The 24,419-nt window shown below is 45.1% G+C and overlaps 1 protein-coding gene across 5 annotated transcripts in view; it reads right to left on the reverse strand.

Annotated features, from left to right (window-relative positions):
- Window positions 1-24,419, reverse strand: part of hdac9b (histone deacetylase 9b) — a 542,867-nt gene that overhangs the window by 383,532 nt on the left and 134,916 nt on the right. For 3 of the 5 annotated variants that reach the window (XM_055661563.1, XM_055661556.1, XM_055661554.1), the window contains one exon: window positions 21,272-21,433. The exons of 1 other annotated variant lie outside the window; for it this stretch is intronic. In XM_055661563.1, the coding sequence (XP_055517538.1) occupies window positions 21,272-21,433 (162 nt within the window). The remainder of the gene's footprint in view (window positions 1-21,271; window positions 21,434-24,419) is intronic. One more of the 5 variants, XM_055661570.1, reaches the window with a different exon arrangement.

Genomic DNA, 24,419 nt, shown 5'->3' on the forward strand with positions numbered 1-24,419 from the left:
AATTCAACCTTCGCAGCCACGTCAGTATTGCTGATGGCACCGTCTTCAATGGAAAAGGATCAGATGATCGACTCATCATGAGATCGGTTGTTCAGTCCGGGGAAGTAACGTTCGATGGACAATAGACAATAGGTGCAGGAGTAGGCCATTCGGCACTTCTAGCCAGCACCGCCATTCAATGTGATCATGGCTGATCATCCCCAATCAGTAACCCGTTCCTGCCTTCTCCCCATATCCCCTCACTCTGCTATTTTTAAGTCCTATCTAGCTCTCTCTTGAAAGCATCCAGAGAACCAGCCTCCACCGCCCTCCGAGGCAGAGAATTCCACAGACTCACCACTCTCTGTGAGAAAAAGTGTTTCCTAGTCTCCGTTCTAAATGGCTTACTCCTTATTCTTAAACTGTGACCCCTGGTTCTGGACTCCCCCACATTGGGAACATGTTTCCTGCCTCTAGCGTGTCCAAACCCTTAACAATCTTATGTTTCAATGAGATCTCCTCTCATCCATCTAAATTCCAGAGTGTACAAGCCCAGCAGCTCCATTCTCTCAGCATATTCACTAATTGCCAGAAGGTGGGTTGAGATCTCCTCGTGGAAGTGGCATTCACCATCTGACGTAGCATCCAGGAGAATCGTCATCTCTGGGAAGATAGTCCTGTCACCGTCCTGGATTCTTCTCTGGTAAAGGCGAATCTTCCTCCTGAATGCTGTGACTTTGTTACGAGCCGTGCGTAGCATTAGGAGATTTCCTTGAAGTGACAGTCAAGGAATTCACCTCTGCAAAGAAGTCAGTCAAGTAAGCAACCTTCATCACGAACAGTTCATCCGGCATCTTTTCATGAAGCTGATTCTTCTTTTCAGTACACCCTCTCCCCAAGAACAGCGCTATTTCCTCTCGAAGTTGAATCATACGATTGAGAACTTTACCACGCGAAATCCAGCGCACCTCTATGTGGAATATCAGAACAGTGAAATCAACGCCCATTTCTTCACACATCGTTTTGAAGATTCTTGAGTCTGTTGCACTCCCTCGGATGTGGTTAACAATCTTCACCACATCTGAAAACACTTCTCGAAGACCAGGAGGGAGACTAAACATGGCAATGTATCATGCAGTGGGAGAAGGTGACATGGGGAGCGACATCCTTCACGAATGCTTTGAAGCTGGATCTGCATCCGGCCATGGAAGGTGCCCCATCTGTACACTACCCCGACAAGGCTTTCCCAGCCAAGCTCCTGTTTGATGAGGAAGGCTTCCAGCATTCTGAACACATCTTCTCCCCGAGTGGTAGTAGCCAATGGCTCCGAGAACAGGTACTCCTCCTTCATGGCTTCTCCTTCGAGGTAACGAACGTAGACTAGTAGTTGGGAACATGAGGCAACATCTGTTGACTCGTCCAGTTGTAGTGAATACACTGGACTGCTCTTCACAGCGCTCATGACTTGCAGCAGAATATCATTACTCGTATCTGATATTCGACTTTTGACTGTCATTCGAAAGGGAAATCTACCTGAACTTGTTTGACTGCTATTCCTCCAGCACCAACATCGCTGTTTCGAGAAGAGCATGGCTTGATAAGCTCTTCACCGATGATGTGAGGTTTATTAGTCTGTGTGATTCAATAAGCAATCCGATATGAAGCCTCCAATGCTGCTTCATTTTGATGACGCAGTGACCCATCGAATCGATGCGGGAACCTTTGAGTGCGGCTTCTTTTCATTTGAAATAGTCCACGCCCTTCCCAGCCAGGTCGCTGTGACAAAACTCCAAATGGATCTTCAGTTTGCTGGGCCTCATGCTCTCGTGGCTCAAAACCTTGGCACAGATAACACATTGCGGCTTGACCATGGAATTTGGAACAATGCTTGTGAAGTCGAATCTGAGAAATGCTTCACTATGCGTGCGTTTCTTGGCAGACATGGTTCATACAGTTCGTGTGTGTATACGTAATCACATACGTGAACAAAATATTGTGTGTGGTATGTACCTTTGTTAGGTTCCTAAAAATGGGCTCAACAAATTGATATGATATTTATGACCCCTTCATGACCCCCGGAAAAAACGCCAAATGACCCCCATGGGGGTCACGACCCCCAGGTAAAGAATCGCTGCTCTAGAAGGAATGGGAAGGTGACATTTTGGGGCAGCACCCTTCCTCAGACTGATTATAGTATGGGGGAAAGAAAGCTTGAAAAGAGAGGCAGGGTTGGGACAGTCAGTGATAGGTGGATACAGGTGAGAGGAGTTTAATTGGCAAATGGGTAGAGTAAGTGACAAAGACTAAAGATGAAAAGGGTTTCAGCCAAGGATCTGGTAGCTCTATTTATTACATATTGCTGCCACTCTGTTCACACGTCGACTTTAGATTTTTCTGCTGCGTCTCTAGCATGTCTTCTGCATTCTCCATTGAAGCAGGGTTCTTTCCATGGCTTGATGGGAATGACGGAGTGGATCCACACAGCCACAGGCTAATAACTGTGCAAGAAAACAATTCTGCTACTGCAAACAGTGGACACCACGTCATGGATAGCCAGTCTTGAGCTACCAAATGTTATCTGAACCAACACTATTCAGTTCAATTACAGCACAATGCAACAGCTACCGAGCACAGTCGCTGGTAAACCCTAGCCTATTTTGCTCAAAAGTGTGTACTATTTGAGGAGAGAACAAATCAGACAATTAGTTTCAGTTTAGTATATTATCACCTGTACCGAGGTACAGAGAAGCTTTTGTTGTGTGCTAACCAGTCAGCGGAAGGATTAGTTGAATGAATTGCTAATTACGACTCCATTATTACAATTAAGTTATGTGCTTTGTTGAATAAACGGCCATATATGAATATTCTTTGGCTGGAAACACGTTTGTCATCACAGCGGATCAATTTTGAATTGATACGATCATGAAGGTTTTTGTATATGGTCAGCAAAATTAGATTTAGTTTCCTATAATTTGGGAGGATCAGATGTACAATCTGGAAAAAAAAGTTACAGGATGAAATTGAACAGCTCTCCCTTGTCTTTGCTCCATATTCACTCTCTTATGCCTCCATATGAACTAGAAAGTGCCACATCCAACAATTGCAGCCATATTGAAGTCATCTTCACGCACATCAATGATAAGGACATTGGGCTAAATAAATCAATCTAACTTAAGTGTGATAAAATATCAGAAAATGGTGCACTGCTACTTTCCAAAAATCTATGATTTGTAATTAGTTTACAGAGGCATCAAGCCAAGTACATGTTAAATATACTTGTATCACAATGGAAAGTATGAAAATTATTAAACACTGCAAATGCTGGGAATGGAAGAGCCAATAAGCAAAACAGCATGAGAAAGGCCCTTTGGCCCAACTCATTCCATGTTGACCAAATTGTTTAACTAAGCTAGTCGCAGTCAACACCCTTCCAAATCTTTCTTATTCCTGTCTAACCAAGTGTCTTTGAAAATAGTTATAATAGTACCAGGCTACCACATCCCCTGGCAGCTTGTTCAATATATTCAGTGCCCTTTGAGATTCTGAAATACAACAGAAAATGCTGGACATATTCAGCAGGTTAAGCCTTAACAGTAGAAAGTAATGTTTCAGGTCCAGGATACTTCATCAGAACCAGCAAAGAGCAAAAACAGGAGGTACACAAAATTGCTGGAGAAACTCAGCGGGTGCAGCAGCATCTATGGAGCGAAGAAAATAGGCGACGTTTCGGGCCAAAACCCTTCATCAGACTGATGGGGGGTGGGAGGGGAGAAGGAAGGAAAAAGGGGAGGAGGAGGGAGCCCGAGGGCAGGGGGATGGGAGGAGACAGCTCGAGGGTTAAGGAAGGGGAGGAGACAGCAATGGCTAGCAAAATTGGGAGAATTCAACATTCATGCCATCAGGATGCAAGCTGCCCAGGCGGAATATGAGGTGCTGTTCCTCCAATTTCCGGTGTTGCTCACTCTGGCAATGGAGGAGACCCAGGACAGAGAGGTCGGATTGGGAATGGGAGGGGGAGTTGAAGTGCTGAGCCACCAGGAGTTCAGGTAGGTTATTGCGGACTGAGCGGAGGTGTTCGGCGAAACGATCGACCAACCGCCGCTTAGTCTCACCGATGTAAATCAGCTGACATCTAGAGCAGCGGATGCAGTAGATGAGGTTGGAGGAGATACAGGTGAATCTTTGTCGCACCTGGAATGACTGCTTGGGACCTTGAATGGAGTCGAGGGGGGAGGTGAAGGGACAGGTGTTGTATTTCTTGCGGTCATCACCGTGGACGCTTCTGACGTCGTGGTAGACGCCGTCCTCAAGCAATGTGTGGGTAGTCGCTGGGTGTCGCTGGCATTTTTCAGCAGGCAGCTAAGAGCCCCCGAAGTTAAGTATGGCGCTTTCTACCAGGAGCTCCTTGCACTCTACGTAGCGATCCGCCATTTTTGTTATTTCCTGGAGGGGCGCGCTTTCACCGCATTCACAGATCACAAGCCACTCACGTTCGCCTTGACCAAGGTATCTGACCCCTGGTCTGCCAGACAGCAACGGCACCTCGCCTACATTTCCGAATTCACGTCCGATATTCGGCATGTGGCAGGGAAGCTGAACGTTGTGGCTGACGCGTTGTCCCGTCCAGCGCTGCCTGAAGTTTCAGCGCTAAGTCTAGGCATAGATTATGAGGAGCTGGCCGCTGCCCAACAGGCAGATGCCAGTATGGAGGTTGACCGCAATGCTGAATCAGGTCTCAAGCTGGCTAAGGTACCTTGCGGCGCCGCCGGCGTGCGAATCCTTTGCGATATCTCCACGGGTAAAGCCTGTCCCATTGTCCCGGTTGCTTGGTGGCGTCCAATTTTCGATACTATCCACAGCCTAGCGCACCCGTCCATTCACGCCACCTCTGCCTTGGTCGCGGCGAAGTTCGTCTGGCATGGGTTGAGGGAGCAGGTCGCAGCATGGGCTCGTTCCTCCATCCCATGCCAGACTTCCAAGGTACAGAGACACGTGCGCCCTCTGGTACAGGATTTCGCCGTCCGCACGGCAGTTTCCTGCAAATCCATGTCGACCTGGTGGATCCCTTGCCGTGTTCGCGCGGGGCTACTCACCTACTGACTATCGTGGACAGGTTTACCAGGTGGGCGGAGGCGATACCGTTAATGGATACCTCCGCTGATGCATGAGCGAGAGCCATTGTCTCGAATTGGATCGCTCGTTTTGGGGTTCCCTCCGATATCACTACCGATCATGGGGCCCAGTTCACGTCCTCTCTGTGGGGTGGTATGGTGCAGCTGTATGGCGTGAAGCTGCATCAGACCACCATGTATCACCCAGAGTCCAACAGTTTGGTTGAGCGTTTCCACAGGCACCTCAAGTCACCGTTTAAAGCTCAACTCACCGGCCCAGATTGGATCGACCTTGGCTCCTCCTTGGCATCAGAACAACGCCTAAGGAGGACCTCAAAGCCTCCTCGGCCGAGTTGGTTTAAGGCTCGTTTTTGCGAGTTCCTGGGGATTTCCTGCCGGTCCCCCGGGATTAAGAGGTCCTGGTTTCGGTGTTGTTAGCTGATCATCTCGAGCGGGCGCTTTGGTTCCGGTCCCCACTTCCCGGCATGGTTCGTCTGCGGTGCATGTGCCTACTATGTTACGGGATTGTGCTTATGTTTTTCTCCATAGAGATGCTCACCACTCGCCGTTACAGCGGGTGTACGAGGGTCCGTACAGGGTGCTCAGTACTGATGCTCAGCGTTTACGTTGCACATGGGTGGTAAGGAGGATTTCGTCTCCGTGAGCCGCTTTAGGCCGGCACACGTCAACGAGGATAGCCCAGTGACAGTGGCTACTCCGCGGCATAGAGGACGTCCACCTGCTGTTTTGCCGCCCTCTGCACCTGTTACCCCCGGTTATGTTTCTCCGGTCCCATCTGTTACGCCCGTCCCTCGTTCGCATTTTTCTCGTCTCTCCGGTCCTGTTCTGCCGGCCCCGAATGTTACGCTCGTCCCGCGACCTCGGATTACTCGTTCCGGTCGAACCTTCCGGTTACCCGTACATTTCCGTACTGAATTCTGGGGGGGTGCATGTAGCGGCATCTACTGGTGCAACCAGGTATCGAACTCACCGTTCGGAAGCCATAGTCACGTGACTCGGGAGAGGCTGCTTGTTTTCGCACAGTTTTGCTTTTGTGCATTAGTTCAGCACTAACCAGATGTGTTTAAGAAGGAACTGCAGATGTTGGAAAATCGAAGGTCCACAAAAATGCTGGAGAAACTCAGCGGGTGCAGCAGCATCTATGGAGCGAAGGAGATAGGCAACGTTTTGGGCTGAAACCCTTCTTCAGACTGATAGGGGGTGGGGGGAGGCGGGGAGAAGAAAGGAAAAAGGAGGAGGAGGAGGCCGAGGGCTGGGGGAGAGGTAGGAAGGGGAGGAGACAGCAAGGGTTAACAGAATTGTGAGAATTCAATGATCATGCCACCAGGATGCAGACTCCCGAAGTGGAATAAGAGGTGCTATTCCTCCAATTTCCGGTGTTGCTCACTCTGGCCATGGAGGAGGCCCAGGACAGAGAGGTCGGATACGGAATGGGAGGGGGAGTTGAAGTGCTGAGCCACCGGGAGGTCAGGTTGGTTAGTGTGGACCGAGCGGAGGTGTTCGGCGAAACGATCGCCAAGCCTACGCTTGGTCTCACCGATATAGATCAGCTGACATCTAGAGCAGCGGATGCAATAGATGAGGTTGGAGGAGGTGCAGGTGAACCTCTGTCGCACCTGGAACGACTGCTTGGGTCCTTGAAAGGAGTCGAGGGGGAGGTAAAGCGACAGGTGTAGCATCTCTTGCGGTTGTAAGGGAAAGTGTCCGGGGAAGGGGTGGAGCGGGAGGGAAGGGAAGAATTAACAAGGGAGTTATGGAGGGAGCAGTCTTTGTGGAAGGCAGACAGGGGGGTAGATGGGAAGATGTGGTGAGTGGTGGGGTCACGCCGGAGTTGGCGAAACTGACGGAGGACTATTTGTTGTACGTGCCGGCTAGTGGGGTGAAAGGTGAGGACCAGGGGGAGTCTGCCCTTGTTGCGAGTGGGGGGATGGGGAGAGAGAGCAGTGTTACGGGGTATGGAGGAGACCCTGGTGCGAGCCTCATCATCGAGCCTGACCACAGATGTGGCCAGACGTGTCTCGAGAACCTGTGTACTGAAAACCGAACTTTCGATTAAAGATCCGTTTGAAACTTCAGTTGTCGTTCTTGAGACCGCCAAAGTGCATTAGATCACTTACTAGCATTTCTTGTGAATTTTTTATCTATAATTTTCTTTGAATCACACCTAAATGCCAAAATACTGCAAAGTAGCCTCTAACACATATGCACTTTACTGACTACGATATTGATTAGGTTAATAGAGTGAGACCAGATTACTTAAGCCAGGAACTGCTGACATTTCAGGTCAAGACTTGGCATCAGTCTCAACACCAAGACAATTCCTCCCTCCCTCCATCACAGATGCTGCTTGTTCCTTCAGCAGCTTGTTTAATTTTCTCAGTGCCCAAAAACCTCAGCAGTTTGAAACATAAATTGCTTTGTGGGAATCTCAAATGTTTTTAATTTTATATTAAATTTTAAATAATGAAAAAATGTTTTTCTGTATTTTTTCTTTTTATAAATGGTACAGGTGCAGATGGAACTTACTGCTATATAATTAAAAAGTTAATAACAGTAATAACCTGAACAAACTGCAGTTGAATGACAACTGTGCTGGTTCATTGGACATAAGATCACATTAGCATGTTTTGTAATTTTTTTATTCCATAATTTTCTTTCGATCACACCTACACACCAAAAGATTGCATAGTGGCCACCTACAAGTATGCACTATATTGACCTAGTTATTGATTATATTAATCATAGCACATCTAGTGTGCTAAATGCTTTGTGTTAAATCATCAGGATTAACCAACACAATGTTTCAATTTGCTCAGGGTTTATACTAAAAAGAAATTACCAGAGGCACCACGAAATTGGTTAAAAATCCTGTCCTGCAATAGAACAAGGCCTTTTTCCATCTACTAACTCCACAACACCCAGCTGCCTCGGTCTCCCAACTCCACCCCTTCCTCTACATTAGCTCATCATCTTTAACCCATATTTGGTTCACAAATCACCTACTGGCCTTGTTCATTCTCCATCTTTTATTTATGTTGGCTTCCTAATCCTTCAATCCTAATGCAGGATTTTGATCCAAAACGTTGAAGAACGGTCTCGACCTGAAACATCACCCATTGCTTCTCTCCAGAGATGCTGCCGGTCCCGCTGAGTTACTCCAGCATGACCATGGCTCCAGGGTGACCAAGGCTGGGAGCTGAACATCCAGGGATATTCAATATTCAGGAAGGATAGACAGAAAGGGAAAGGAGGTGGGGTAGCGTTGCTGGTTAGAGAGCAGATTAATGCAAAAGAAAGGAAGGACATTAGCTTTGAGGATGTGGAATCGATATGGGTAGAGCTGCGAAACACTAAGGGGCAGAAAACGCTAGTGGGAGTTGTGTACAGGCCACCTAACAGTAGTAATGGAGTTGGGGATGGCATCAAACAGGAAATTAGAAATGCGTGCAACAAAGGTAAAACAGTTATAATGGGTGACTTCAATCTACATATAGATTGGGTGAATCAAATTGGCAAGGGTGCTGAGGAAGAGGATTTCTTAGAATGTATGCGGGATAGTTTTCTAAACCAACATGTAGAGGAACCAACGAGAGAGCAGGCTATACTAAACTGGGTATTGAGTAATGAGGAAGGGTTAGTTAGCAGTCTTGTGGTGCGTGGCCCCTTGGGCAAGAGTGACCATAATATAGTTAAGTTCTTCATTAGGATGGAGAGTGACATTGTTAATTCAGAAACAAGGATCCTGAACTTAAAGAAAGGTAGCTTTGAGGGTATGAGATGTGAATTGGCCAAGATAGACTGGCGATTGATTCTTAATGGGTTGACGGTGGATATGCAATGGAAGGCATTTAAAGACTGCATGGATGAACTACAACAATTGTTCATCCCAGTTTGGCAAAACAATAAATCAGGGAAGGTAGTACATCCGCGGATAACAAGGGAAATCAGGGATAGTATCAAAACAAAAGATGAAGCGTACAAATTAGCCAGAAAAAGCAGCCTACCAGAGGACTGGGAGAAATTCAGAGACCAGCAGAGGAGGACAAAGGGCTTAATTAGGAAAGGGAAAATAGATTATGAAAGAAAACTGGCAGGGAACATAAAAACTGACTGCAAAAGCTTTTATAGATATGTGAAGAGAAAAAGATTAGTTAAAACAAATGTAGTTTCCTTGCAGTCAGAAACGGGTGAATTGATCATGGGGAACAAGGACATGGCAGACCAATTGAATAACTACTTTGGTTCTGTCTTCACTAAGGAAGACATAAATAATCTGCCGGAAATAGCAGGGGACCAGGGGTCAAATGATTAAATTACAGGCCAGTTAGTCTAACGTCGGTAGTGGGGAAACTGCTAGAATCAGTTATTAAAGATGAGATAGTAGCACATCTGGAAAGTGGTGAAATCATTGGACAAAGTCAGCATGGATTTATGAAGGGTAAATCATGTCTGACGAATCTTATAGAATTTTTCGAGGATGTAACTAGGAGAGTGGATAAGGGAGAACCAGTGGATGTGTTATATCTGGACTTTCAGAAGGCTTTCGACAAGGTCCCACATAAGAGATGTATACAAACTTAAAGCACACAGTATTGGGGGTTCAGTATTGATGTGGCTAGAGAACTGGCTGGCAGACAGAAAGCAAAGAGTAGGAGTAAACGGGTGCTTTTCACAATGGCAGGCAGTGACTAGTGGGGTACCGCAAGGCTCAGTTCTGGGACCCTAGCTATTTACGATATATATTAATGATTTGGACGAGGGAATTGAATGCAACATCTCCAAGTTTGCGGATGACACGAAGCTGGGGAGCAGTGTTCGTTGTGAGGAGGATGCTAGGAGGCTGCAAGGTGACTTGGATAGGGTGGGTGAGTGGGCAAATGCATGGCAGATGCAGTTTAATGTGGATAAATGTGAGGTTATTCACTTTGGTGGCAAAAACAGGAAAGTAGATTATTATCTGAATGGTGGCCGATTAGGAAAGGGGGAGATGCAAGACCAGGGTGTCATGGTACACCAGTCATTAAAAGTAGTCAAGCAGATGCAGCAGGCAGTGAAGAAGGCGAATGGTATGTTAGCATTCATAGCAAAAGGATTTGAGTAAAGGAGCAGGGAGGTTCTACTGCAGTTGTACAGGGTCTTGGTGAGACCACACCTGGAGTATTGCGTACAGTTTTGGTCTCCTAATCTGAGGAAAGACATTCTTGCCATAAAGGGAGTACAGAGAAGGTTCACCAGACTGATTCCTGGGATGTCAGGACTTTCATATGAAGAAAGACTGCATAGACTCGGTTTGTACTCGCTAGAATTTAGAAGATTGAGGGGGGATCTTATTGAAACTTACAAAATTCTTAAGGGGTTGGACAGGCTAGATGCAGGAAGATTGTTCCCGATGTTGGGGAAGTCCAGAACAAGGGGTCACAGTTTAAGGATAAGGGGGAAGTCTTTTAGGACCGAGATGAGGAAAACGTTTTTCACACAGAGTGGTAAATCTCTGGAATTCTCTCCCGCAGAAGGTAGTTGAGGCCAGTTCATTGGCTATATTTAAGAGGGAGTTAGTTGTGGCCCTTGTGGCTAAACGGATCAGGAGGTATGGAGAGAAGGCAGGTACAGGATACTGAGTTGGATGATCAGCCATGATCATATTGAATGGCGCTGCAGGCTCGAAGGGCCGAATGGGTCTACTCCTGCACCTATTTTCTATGTTTCTATGTCTCTATGTCTCTATGCTTCTGCTGCTGTTGGAGGCGAGACTTTGCGCCGCGCCAGGATCTTGGGCTTGTCTCACTTTGGCAGTCAGTTATGAGACAGCCCGGTGGCATGTGAAGATTTTGTGCAGGACGAAGTCCACACTCCTCCACACCATTCCATGCGCCCATTCCGCGCCACCCACAGGCTACCCACACGCTAGCATGTCACGTAAATGTCGCGCGAATGACGGCCAAGAGGGACAAGCTTTTGACTATGCAAGCACCACTCAAATGCACCACACAACACTCACGAACATGCTTCCCTCTATTATGTCGTTTCCTCAGAGGTGCAAAGGGACTTCCGAGTGTTGGTATAATATTCCCAAAAAGTTAATTTGCAACTTGAATCGGTAGTAAGGAAGGCAAATGCTACGTTTGCATTTAATTTGAGAGGACTAGAGTATAATAATGGAGATGTAATGCTAAGCCTTGATGAGACACTGGTCACGTTGCATTTGGAGTATTGTGAGCAGTTTTGGGTCCTTTATCTGAGCAGGGCTGTGCTGCTGTTGGAGAGTGTCCAGAAGAGGTTGATGAGAATGATCCCAAGGATGATTGGGTTAACATATGATGAGCATTTGACAGTACTGGGCCTGTATTTGTTTAAGTTGATGATGATGGGATGTTAAGTTAAGGATGATGGGAGACCTCATTCAAACATAAAAAATCATGAAAGGTCTAGATAGAGTGGATGTGGAGAGGATATTTCCATTAGTGGGAAAGTCTAGGACCAGAGGGAACAGCTGCAGAATAAAAACAGAACACACCTTTAGAAAGGAGAGGAGGAGGAATTTCTTTGGTCATTGGTTGGTGAATCTGTGGAATTCATTGCCACAGACAGCTGTAGAGGCCAAGTCATTAGGTATTTTTAAAACAGCGATTGACACCCTTACTAATCAAGAATCTGTCAAAGGTTAAGGGGACAAGGCAGGAGAATGGGGCTAAGAGGGAAAGAGAGATCAGCTATGATTGACTCGATGGGCCGAATGAGCTAATTCTGCTCTTATGACTTATGAAGACTAGAAACAAAATCACCAGTAGTATCAACTAAGTGATGAGAGTCACTGTTGCATAATCTAGTCCTGCATTACAGAGTGTGTTGAGCTAAACTGGAACACCTTGCATGACAGTGCGACCTGCAACTGGGCTGAAAACAGTCCATTTCTAAATGGCCACAGCAAAACTTCTCTGATAAAAAAGCTAGCTGGCGTTATGCAATGCAAACGTTTCAGAAGTGATGTGGGCAGGCTAAAAGAAAGGGCAATAACATTGCAGATGATATTTTATGGAATATTATGACTTGGCAAAGGGCCTGTTCCTGCGCCACACTATTCCATGTTTAAATTTGATTTAAACATTAAATTTATATTGAGTTTGTGGCAAAATAGAATTGCTGGCAAAGGGTAAATTACTAGGGTGCATATTTGCATTGAAGGGGGGTAAATTGATTGTGAGTAGTCCATTCAGGAAGTATTTACCTGCAGAAAGTATCTCCTGCTCTTATTCCTGCACAGCTGACATCTATAGCCTCCATGGTAATCCATGTAGTACTAAGGACCATCACAATTCTTGACAGATATTGTTCGGGACACCTCAACAGACATGCATCCTAGCATCAATGTATTGCCATCAGCATTAATAACCTTCTTTTGGATTACAGTCCCAAAGGTATTGGGAATGAAACAGATATGGCACAGTAGACTGCTACAGAACAAAAGCCTCCAGCATGGCAGCCACTTGCCAGTATAATGCGCTAACTATCATTGTACACCAGCTAAACACAGAGAGGCTGGAATCCCTGCTAGGTGTGGTACATGACAAAGCAGACAAGCAACACTTACAAAAATATACAATGCGCAGCCAATGACAATTGGCTCCTGGTGTAGGTTAAAGTAATTTATCTGCTCCATCTGCTGCTCGCTAGCAAGAGGGAAGGAAATTGCGAGGAGTGCTGATGAAAAGTCAGACCCAAACATTCATCTCCACAGATTTTGCCTGATCTGCTAACTCTATTCTGTTTTTTTTAAAGAAAAAATATTTGACTCTCTTGGAAAATAAATCATTGCAAGTAAATCTTATCTTTGTTATGATATCAAAATACAAGGCTGCTTAAAATAAAACATTATCTAAGCCTGGAAGAGTCATGACAAAAATATATTCCTTGCGTAGCAATCGTTGGTCAAAGTTAGTGTCGCTGGGACGTGGGCAAGTTTGGCCGAAGGGCTGGTTGCCACTGTATCACTATGATTCTGTTTCTCCTTGTACCAATGAGCTGCAAATCTGTGGAATTCCCTGCCTTAAAAGGCAGTGGAAGCCAATTCTCTGGATGCTTTCAAGAGAGAGTTACATAGAGCTCTTAAAGATAGTTGAGAATGGATATGGGGAGAAGGCAGGAATGGCGTATTGATTATGGATGATCAGCTGTGATCACAGTGAATGGCGGTGCTGGCTCGAAGGGTCGAATGGCCTACTCCTGCACCTATTGTCACTATCATTACTTCCTCAGGATTTTGGAATCGAGGAAGAGCCTAATAGAAATATGGACAAGTCTACTGGCCAAGTTTCGGATTTCCTGCCCCTTAAATGTTATTATTTTGAACAAATGTTTCAGAACGGTGGTACGTGAAATTGAGGATGCAAATTCATGGTTTAACACCAATGTCCTAATTAAAGAACACATCCTCTGACTCACTATCAGCAACCACCTTTTATCATGAATTAAGCATTAATTGCAGTTCATTTTCCAACATTTGAAGATCCTGTTCAAGAAAAAGAGTTCTGGATTTTTACTTTTATGTGAACTTTACTTTTTATGCGTTTATTTCCCAAGTGCTGCATGTCGAGGGGTCAAGCATTAAAATTGAATTACGGGTTGTTTTGTAATCTCCTCAAACTTGCATGGCAGTTCACATCTATAAAGGAAGTGCTTACAATTATATTTAAAAGTCACACCTTTTATCAAATACATCCAACCACAATCTGATGCTCAAATTCAGTTATTTTAAGAATCTGTTTATTTAGAACGCCAATTCTCACCTTTTAATTGTTAGCAATTAACAACTTTTTGGTTTTTACCCCTATTTTTCTGACTTCAGCAGAGAAATAAGGTGTTGTATTTTTTTTTAAATCATCAGTTCAGAAAAGTTTAAACAAATCCAGAGATGCTGTCTGAACAGCTAAGTTACATCAGAGGAGGTAGTTGAGGCAGGGACTATCCCAACATTAAAGAAACAGTTAGACATGGACAGGACAAGTTTAGAGTGATATGGACTAAATGCGGGCAGGTGGAACTAGTGTAGCTGGGACATGTTGGGTGATGTGAGCACGTTCTCTACGATTCTACGACTCTGTTTATTTTACCAGAGGGGGATGTGGGGCAGACGGAGATGGGGGAGAAGGGGGGGGGGGGGCAGAGGGGGAGGGGGGGCAGAGGGGGGAGGGGGAAGAGAGGGGGGAGAGGGGGGGGGAGCAGGGGAGGGGGGGAGCAGGGGGAGGGGGGGGAGGGGGGGCAGAGGGGGAGGAGGGGGCAGAGGGGGAGATGGGGAGGCATGGGGAGGGGGGTGGGGGAAGGGAGGGGCAGGAGGAGGAGGGGAGAGCAGAGGGGGTGGGGGAAGGGGGGGTAGGAGGAGCAGAGGGGGGCAGGCAGAGGGGGGGGGGGCAGGGAGGGGGGAGGGGGGGAGAGGGGGGGGGGGGAAGGGGGGGGGAGGGAGGAGGGGGCCGAGGGGAGGGGGGCGGGCAGAGGGGGGGCAGAGGGGGAGGGGGTAGGTGAATTCAACCTGGTTCTCGTAATCGACCTGGCCCTGGCTGTCAGCTCGGCCACCAGTCCTGGCCTCAACTTCATTTCCAGGCTCCAGTCCTGGTCTCAACTTCATTTCCCGGCACATCCCTGACCTCGGACCCAAGCTCGTCCTTGGTTCCAGCGGCGACTTCTTTCTCAGCCCCGGTCACGGCCCGAATCCAAGCCCCAGGCTCGGACCTCACTCCAGCTCCAGCACAAGGCTCAGCTCCAGCCCAGGCCCAGGCCTTGGGCTCGGCCCACGGCTCCACCCTCCCCACCACATAGTGGGTGGCCATCAGGCGCTGGCAGCCGCCGCCACTCCTCATTCACAGCGAGCACTGGATTGCCCCTCCCTCGCGGAGCGTCCCGTCCTGCCTTGCGAGTGCATTGTGACGTCACTCGGATTTTATTTTTCCGAAACGGGTGAATTTTTGGAGGTGTTTTTAAATTTAAAGGATTAATAACTTCGGAAATATAGGTGGGAATGCGACGGGAAGATGTTTATCACCACAATGGGAAAAATGTGAGTAGAATGTGTGAAAATGGGAAGGCTGTGACCTAGCATTTGGAAGAAGATAGGAATTCCAGATTGCCATATCATGGGTACATTGTGGGCACAAGCAAGACGAAGACTTTTAGTTATATAGAGATAACCAAATAACTTAAAGGTTGAAATGAGATTTAAAATAGAACTTGAAAAACAAACTAAAGGACCTGTGCAACTTGGGCCGTCATTTACGCGACAGGCCGGTAGTGAATGACGCGCAACAGTCGCGCGCGTCATCATGCGTCCGCACAGCCATCTGGAGCACACGACATCATTTGAAAGACACAAAATGCAGGAGTAACTCATGGATGGAGTTTCGGGTCGAGACTCTTCTTCAGTCTGAAGAAGGGTCTCGACCCGAAACGTCACCCATTGCTTCTCTCCAGAGATGCTGCCGGTCCCGCTGAGTTACTCCTGCATTTTGTGTCTATCCCCAATCGTCTTGGACCCGCTCTGGGAGTAGAAGTGAGGGCGGATCCAGATCCGCAACGGCCATGAGCCCCAGGCCGAGTTCGGCGATCGTTTGCCTGCTTCTGCTGCTGTTGGAGGTGAGACGTTGCGCCGCGCCAGGGTCTTGGGCCTGTCCCACTTTAGCCGTCAGTTACGCGACAGGCCGGTGGCACGCGAAGATCCTCCACATCACTCCACACTTCTCCATGCGCCCATCCCGCGCTACCCACGCGCTAGCAAGTCGCGTAAATGGCACGGAAATGACAGCCCAGTGGGGCAGGCCCCTGGGTATCAAGATCAAAAGCAACTATTTTTGTAAACTCAAGATAAATTTGGCCCATTAAAAACAAAAACAGCCAAGACTACAATGAGCATGAAAGTAGAAAAAATGTTGATTGAACAATGCACAATATTTACAGCACAGAAACTGTATGCACGGTTTAACAATGCTAGCCATTATTTATGCACCAGTCAAGTTTCCACTCTACATCTCTCCACTTTTATTCACTGAAGCTGAGCAACATATTCCTCTGTTCTATTCTAATATGTTTTTCTCGCTTCCCTTAAATACACCTTTGCTTCTCATGCATCTTGTACGAACTAGCAATTTCCACATTTTAACCATTCTTCTGGTTAAGGAACTTTCTCTTTTACCAGCAACATATTTACTTCTCATCTACAAATGGAACCTGTTACTAAATTTAGACTAACAAACTTTTTTATAGTCAGGAGTAATTAACTGAAAAGTACATAAGCCATGTTTAACATGATAAATACAGGTTTGGTACATACTCAAAATATTGCAAACAATTCTGATCATATTGTAAAACATATATGGATCATTAGTGATCTTCTATATTACTAAAAGTCTGACCTTGACCACTTCCTGTTGTTCTATATATTGATTTTAGAAAAAACGCTGCCACTTACGGCTGTGAGTTTGGCCATCTAATTCAGAGTCCCCCTCCGCTGCGCAGGACAAGAGGATTTTTCCCATCGATGAAAAATAAAAGAGTTATTCGTGTTTAAAAAATGTTGAGATTCTCTCTCCTGAAGGCCACGCCCCTTCCAGAGGGACTAAAAAACCCAGAAGTGTTGAGTGCCTCAGTCAGTCTGCAAGATGGGGGAGGCTCACGTCTCTCAGTCTGAGCTGTAAATAACACTGAACACATATCTACTAAACTGTGAGTGGTTTTACTGACCAGTCAGTGCCCTTAATGTGGTTTGAAAATATAGTTTGGAAATGCTAAAATTGAGTTGCCTTTAGTTTGGAAATGTAAAAGGTGTGTTGCCTTTGGTTTGGAAATAGACAATAGACAATAGGTGCAGGAGTAGGCCTTTTGGCCCTTCGAGCCAGCACCGTCATTCAATGTGATCATGGCTGATCATCCCCAATCCGTACCCCGTTCCTGCCTTCTCCCCATATCCCCTGACTCCGCTATTTTTAAGAGCCCTATCTAGCTCTCTCTTGAAAGCATCCAGAGAACCTGCCTTCACCGCCCTCTGAGGCAGAGAATTCCACAGACTCTCCATTCTCTGTGAGAAAAAGTGTTTCCTTGTCTCCGTTTTAAATGGCTTACTTCTTATTCTTTAACTGTGGCCCCTGGTTCTGGACTCCCCCAACATCGGGAACATGTTTCCTTCCTCTAGTGTGTCCAAGCCCTTAATAATCTTATATGTTTCAATGAGATAACCTCTCATCCTTCTAAATTCCAGAGTGTACAAGCCCAGCTGCTCCATTCTCTCAGCATATGACAGTCCCGCCATCCCAGGAATTAACCTTGTAAACTTACGCTGCACTCCCTCAATAGCACGAATGTCCTTCCTCAAATTAGGGGACTAAAACTGCACACAATACTCCAGGTGTGGTCTCACTAGGCTCTGTACAACTACAGAAGGACCTCTTTGCTCCTATATTCGATTCCTCTTGTTATAAAGGCCAACATGCCATTGCTTTCTTCACTGCCTGCTGTACCTGCATGCATACTTTCTACTACTTACTGCTAAAGCTGTGTTGCCTTTGGTTTGGAAATGCTAAAGTTGCCTTGCCTAATTAAAGTTGCCTTGCCTAATTAAAGTTGCCTTGCCTAATTAAAGTTGCCTTGCCTAATTAAAGTTGCCTTGCCTTCTATATAATTAAAAGTCTTAAAAATTACATAAAGAGGCAATTGGAATATTGTCCTTTATCACTGAAGGAATGGAAATATTTCAAATAAAAATATTGAAATATGGAATATATTTTCCCCACAGAAGTCTTTTGGTTGTCAAATGAATCAAAGGGATATACTGTGAATGAACATGTATGTGTATATATATCAGCCATATTCTGTCTGAATGGTTAAATTATCTTTCAGTTAAAGGAGGATATCCTTTTTATGAGAGTTCTTACAAGGCAATTCAGCACTTCAGTCAGATTAAGACTTATGATATGACATAAACTAAAGGCATGCTATCCATCCAAACTGATTCCACAAATATTAGAATGATGTTTATGAATAATTAATTTGCCGCAGACTTGCTAGCGCCCGCCGGGGGCTCCAACAACAAGACCCGGGGCAGGGCCTTACATCGCCCGGCGCGGCTTTGAGTGGCTGCGGACTTGTTAGCGCCCGCCGGGGGCTCCAACACCAAGAACCGGGGCAGGGCCTTACATCGCCCGGTGTGGCTTTGAGTGGCCGCGGACTTGCTAGCGCCCGCCGGGGGCTTTGACCTCGACTTCGGGAGAGGAATGGAGAGCAGGGGAGAGACAAGACCTCCATCACAGTGAGGAGGAGACTCACTGTGATGGTGTTTGTGTAAATTGTGTTGGTGTGTGTCTTGGTTCTTTTCTTGTATGGCTGCAGAAACCAAATTTCGTTTGAACCTCATGTGAGGTTCAAATGACAAATAAAAGGTATTGTATTGTATTGTATTGTATTAATTGTGGATAGACATGCATTATTTCACAGGGTTTGTCAACTTTACTCCAGTGAAAACCAACATGACTGATCAAGCCATAATGATCAATATTTCTGATGAGGAACAATGCTTCAATGCATATTCAGCTCAGATATTCAGTCAATTCTGACAATCTAGATAAGTGACAGATTATGATGCTGTTACTTTATATTTTTATTCACAAGAAACTACATACCTGCATATCTATCTGACAATAACAATATAAATACAATTTGCAATGTCAAATATACCTCCTAGTTAACCACTTCACCTATAAATGAATTCTCCGAAAATCAAAATATTTAATAACTTACTATTGTACGACATCTTTACTCCAATTCCATTTTTACCCCAACTAATTTTGGATACTCTATCACATACAATCAGATATTGTTCACAAACACAATCTGTTCACAAATTAAACCGTTCTGATAACGTAATGATAAACTAACGTGAGAAGAGTTCTCAAGCCAGCATTTAACAGACTTGATATAGATGAACAGGATACACAATTTATTTTCCCACCTTATTTTCAGGACAGCTACCAAAAAGAGGAATTTCTGTGCATTTCACTGTCCTTGTTAGCCATGTGTATGGGTGAATAAAATATATAATTTTTAATTACATTACATAAATTTGAAATAACACTTTGAAAATAGTTAGTGTGAGCATTTAAAAAAAAACGCCTGTCATTAATGTGAGATAATAAAATACATTAGTTTCTGGCTGCTTAGACTACAAAGTCAACTTGGCTATTGCACTCTGAATCAATTACAAAGCAAGGATATTAGGCTAGAATTCCATATGAAGTTATATTCCTTATACCCAAAAAGTATGCATTTAATAAGTGTTATTTGCAGCTTCGAACATTGGTCTTCATACAAAGGCAAGTGAGCAAATACATTTTTTGGAAAACGTTACTTATACTCTGCTGTTTATGTGAGGGGCCACATGTGGCAGAAGCTCCCAATGGGCCGCGTTGCTGCTGTACCCTGGCAGTAGGCCTGGCAGCCTCGCCGTGGAACCAGGAACACGCCTGGAGTCCCCATGGACGGGGGAATGGGAGAGGAGGGTGGAGGTGCTTGACGGCAGCAGTAGACGCTAGAACAAAGGGCTGGGGGCAAAATAATTTGGGGTATTATGCCCGTCCCACTTAGGAAACCTGAAGGGAAAGGCTTTGCGCCCCACTCAAGGTTTCCGTGCGGTTCCCGAAGGTTGCAGGCGGTTCCCGAAGGTTGCAGGTAGTGGAAGCAGGTAGGGAGACTGACAAAAACCTCCGGGAACCGCAAGGAAACCTTGGGTGGGGCGCAAAGTCTCCAGAGGTTTCCGTTCAGGTTTCCTAAGTGGGACAGGGGCTTAAACCTCTATGCACTCAAGGTCAGCTGTGGAAGACTCCCGCAGGGCACAAAGCTACAGGTGGCTGGGCGAGGAGGAGGACGACAATTTACTGGACTGTCCGGATGGAGGCGACAGCTCCACTGGGCCTTTATGGACAGCTGCAGCTGGGACTTTGAAATGGTGCCAAATTCTGGCAACTATTGCATATGGACTCGGTGGGCTGTTTCTGTACATTCTGTACTTAACCAGGGATTGTACTTGTGGATGGCAATAATCTTACTGAACTCTATGCAAAAAACGAATTTAATTGTGCCTTAGCACATGTAATAATTAAGAACATTGAATCATTTACCCATGGTTTACTTATAGTTGGTACATTTTTGAATTCAGTCCAGGGAAAAGTGCAGACATTCCATTATTCCACCAAGGACCACAGCCACCCAGCATACAGACTGTTCTCCTTGTTCCCGTCAAGCAGATGATACAGGAGCATGACTGCACGTACCACCAGACTTAAGAACAGTTTTTACCATCAGGCCATCAGGCTTCTGAACTCCTAAACACATCATATATGTTGATTACTTTATTTATTATTGTCTTTTATCTATCAATGTCACTTTTATCTTATCTTATTTTATCTTATTTTTATTATTGTAATATCATTGTTGAGGTGACCCGTTGTCTTTCATTGTACCATTGACACTGTGTTATCCTACATATGACAAATGAAACTGAACTGAACTATTGGTTTCATGCCAATGTCCTGGCAGGAAAGTCCCTCCAGTAAATAGCTCTCCTCTATGATTAACTATTTTAACCTGAACCACATACTCTCACTCCTTTCTCACTATGTTAGGCTTCCAAAGAGGTGCTTTCATATATTTAGCAGCAAAACATCCATTTGATACGGTGCAGCTTGTCAAGCCATTCTCTCTCGGTCCTTGAAACCTTGTACTATTCGAGAAAGCATGACTTATAAAATTATAGCAACTGGCATAAAAATAAATTGTGGGTAATTTTTGTTTTAGTTAACTCGCCTATCCAGGCATGGGAAATTAGGTAATGATGTTTGCTAATGTTTCAAGTTCCAATATGGCAGTTCTGGTGTCACATCTGCTTTGTGAACATGACATATTTGCTTCCCCCCCCCCCCCCCCCCCACATTTGCATTGTCACAAAGCTGCTTCCTGTGAATGCACTAACAATCTCATCAATTTAGTCCAAAATTGTGCAGATGCATTGCAGTTACCGTCAATGAGATTAACTTGGACTCCAATGAATTCATGGTTCCATATCCTATTCATATTATTAAATGTTGTAAAACTATTGCAATTGCCAACATGGTTCACTGGCATTTACTTACCATTAAATGTGCACTCACCGTGTCCCCAGTGTTGATACCAAGGCAGTGTGGTTGTATATGGATCAAAGGCTGAATTTAGATTGATGAATCTTCTTGCATGTGCAAACTGCTTTTTGATAGGCACTTCAGCATTGTAGTCTGTTCGTTTTCTCTCTAGAATGACTTTAATGCAAAATAATAAAACCACTAAACACATGAACAGGAGCATTCTGCACCCAATTTTAAACAGTTGGACTTCTCTAGCCAAATTATAGCAAAATAAAAGCTATAGTAGAAAATGTTAAATTCAATTGAATATGGTTGAAACTACTTAAAGTATTTGTATTAGCAGACCTTAAACAGATTCAGAGACATTAATAGTAAAATTGGTCAATGTGAGATTGCAAATAGGTGAATTTACTGATATCAATCACCAAGTCACAAAGTTAAAATTGTCTGTTATATCCAATTCTATGTTACAAGGAGAATTTAAGAACTATTAAAATTATTTGAGGAAATAATTAGCATAGTGGTGTTGATGTTATGCAATTGGCTTTCCAAAAGCCATTTGATAAGGTGCAATTTAAGAGATTCCTGCTTAAATTAAAAGCTGACCAGGTTGGAGAGGATGTATTAAAATTGTTAGATGATTAACTAATTAAACCAAAAAACGTTTGCATGTTGTAAATAGTATGGTGTTTTTAAAATAAATCAATATAAAAAAAATATACATATTATTGCAAAAAGCCCAAAGTGCAACCTAAACATTTGAAAAGAACCATGTTTAAAATACTTGTTTCAGCTTTAAAAGTTATCACACCATTTAATGGTAAAACAATGATTGTTCGCATCAAGCATTTTGAGATTCACAATCAAAGTATTGCCAATTTAAATCATAGCAAATTCATAGTCTTGAAAACAGCTTCAAGATATCTTGTATATGATTCATCAAGAACCAACAGAATGTGATAAGAGAAAAAAAAAGAAAGTAGACAAAAATACTGGAGAAACTCAGCGGGTGAGGCAGCATCTATGGAGTGAGTGACGTGAAGTTCAAGCGAAGTCCGCGGGAAGTTCGCGCGTGACGTACGATGTCAAGACGCTGCGTACAGCGTCGAGACGCTGCGCACGCCCATTGAGGCGGTGCGTACGGTGTCGAGGCAGCTGCGGGCAGTTTTTCGGAGCCCCGCGCGATGTCGGGACCAGCTCCGCACAACTCCATACGGCTCCGGCGATCGAAGTGGGACCGGCCCCGCGAGGCCTTACGGCTCAAGCGACCACATTAGGTCGCGCTTGCCGCATGGAGTCGCATGCTCGTGGAACAGGCAATTTAGTGATTGATAGACTAATATCTCAATAACAAGCAGAGTTGTTATTCACATTGTAACATAAATACTGTAATCCCAAGGCTAAAGTGCAGACTACATTTCCAAATGTAAAAATATTATTAAACAACGGTGTTGAAATTAAATAATCAGAATGAAAATGACAATGCTCAAAAACCTAATTCTGACCCATTTGTCCATTAGTACGGAACCAGCTGAATAACATTGCAGTGTCATCTATTTTTAGCCCAGATGGTGAACTCTATATTCACACTACACCACATAAGGGCATCCCCTTTTAGCTTGGAACCATATTATTTAACTCAACTGTATAAAATTAAAACTAATTTATGTCAAAGATTCTATCAGGTCCTGAATATGTAGCTTTCAGCAGCAATTTGTGACTTTGCTGCTTCCTTATTGTGACAAGTTTGAGTTAAACTAAATTGTCGTTAATGAGCCAACTAGTCTAAAATATGCATGGTATCTTTTTTCGAGATGTGTGCAGCTGTTTAATTATATTCTCATCATGCTTTATAAATGAAGTACTTCTACAAACACATTTAAGGCAGAAGGTTGGCATGCATTTTGCCACATGTGGGGTATCACTTGATTGTATGCGAAACATATTTTGGAAAGTCAATCAGTGCAATGTAAATTCTATTTTGAAACAGGCAATATGCTTTTTCAATGACGCAGATGTGCAACATCTGTCGAGGATTCCTTAGAAAGATACGTTTGCCAGAAGTTGGGGAGACTGTGGACTCAAGAACCCCTTACTGCATGGCAAATGCAGCTGGCTGGGAGATTAAGGGAATAATGTGACTTCAGTAATGAAACTTTTCAAGCTGTTCATAATGTTAATCGAATTATTAATCAAATTATTGCCTTGTAATTTCAGTCAATTATCTGTTATGTGTACACAAAAAAGCTGGAGAAACTCAGCGGGTGCAGCAGCATCTATGGAGCGAAGGAAATAGGCAACGTTTCGGGCCGAAACCCTTCTTCAGACTGATCGGGGGTGGGGGTGGGCGGGGACAAGAAAGGAAAAAGGAGGAGGAGCACGAAGGCTAGGGGATAGGGGGAGACAGCAGGGGGACTGAGGCAGGGGGACTGAGGAAGGGGAGGAGACAGCAAGGACTAACAAAATTGGGAGAATTCGATGTTCATGCCCCCAGGATGCAGACTCCCCAAACGGAATATGAGGTGCTGTTCCTCCAATTTCCGGTGCTGCTCACTGTGGCCAGGGAGGAGACCCAGGATAGAGAGGTCGGAGACGGAGTAGGAGGGGGAGTTGAAGTGCTGAGCCACCGGGAGGTCAGCTTGGTTATTGCAGACCGAGCGGAGGTGTTCGGCGAAACGATCGCCCAACCTCCGCTTGGTCTTACCGATATAGATCTGCTGACATCTAGAGCAGCGGACGCAATAGATGAGGTTGGAAGAGATGCAGGTAAACCTCTGTCGCACCTGGAACGATTGCTTGGGTCCTTGAACGGAGTCGAGGGGGGAGGTAAAGGGACAAGTGTTCAATCTCTTGCGGTTGCAAGGGAAAGTGCCCGGGGAGGGGGTGGTACGAGAGGGAAGGGAAGAATTGACAAGGGAGTTATGGAGGGAGCGGTCTTTGCGGAAGGCAGATATGGGGGGAGATGGGAAGATGTGGCGAGTGGTGGGGTCACGTTGGAGGTGGCGAAACTGACGGAGGATTACTTTTTGTATGTGACGGCTGGTGGGGTGAAAGGTGAGGACTAGGGGGACTCGGCCCTTGTTGTGAGTGGGGGGGATGGGGAGAGAGAGCAGTGTTGCGGGGTATGGAAGAGACCCTGGTGCGAGCCTCATTTATGGTG

The sequence above is a fragment of the Leucoraja erinacea genome, chromosome 2 (assembly GCF_028641065.1).
Source record: "Leucoraja erinacea ecotype New England chromosome 2, Leri_hhj_1, whole genome shotgun sequence".
NCBI classification, from domain to species: Eukaryota; Metazoa; Chordata; class Chondrichthyes; order Rajiformes; family Rajidae; genus Leucoraja; species Leucoraja erinaceus.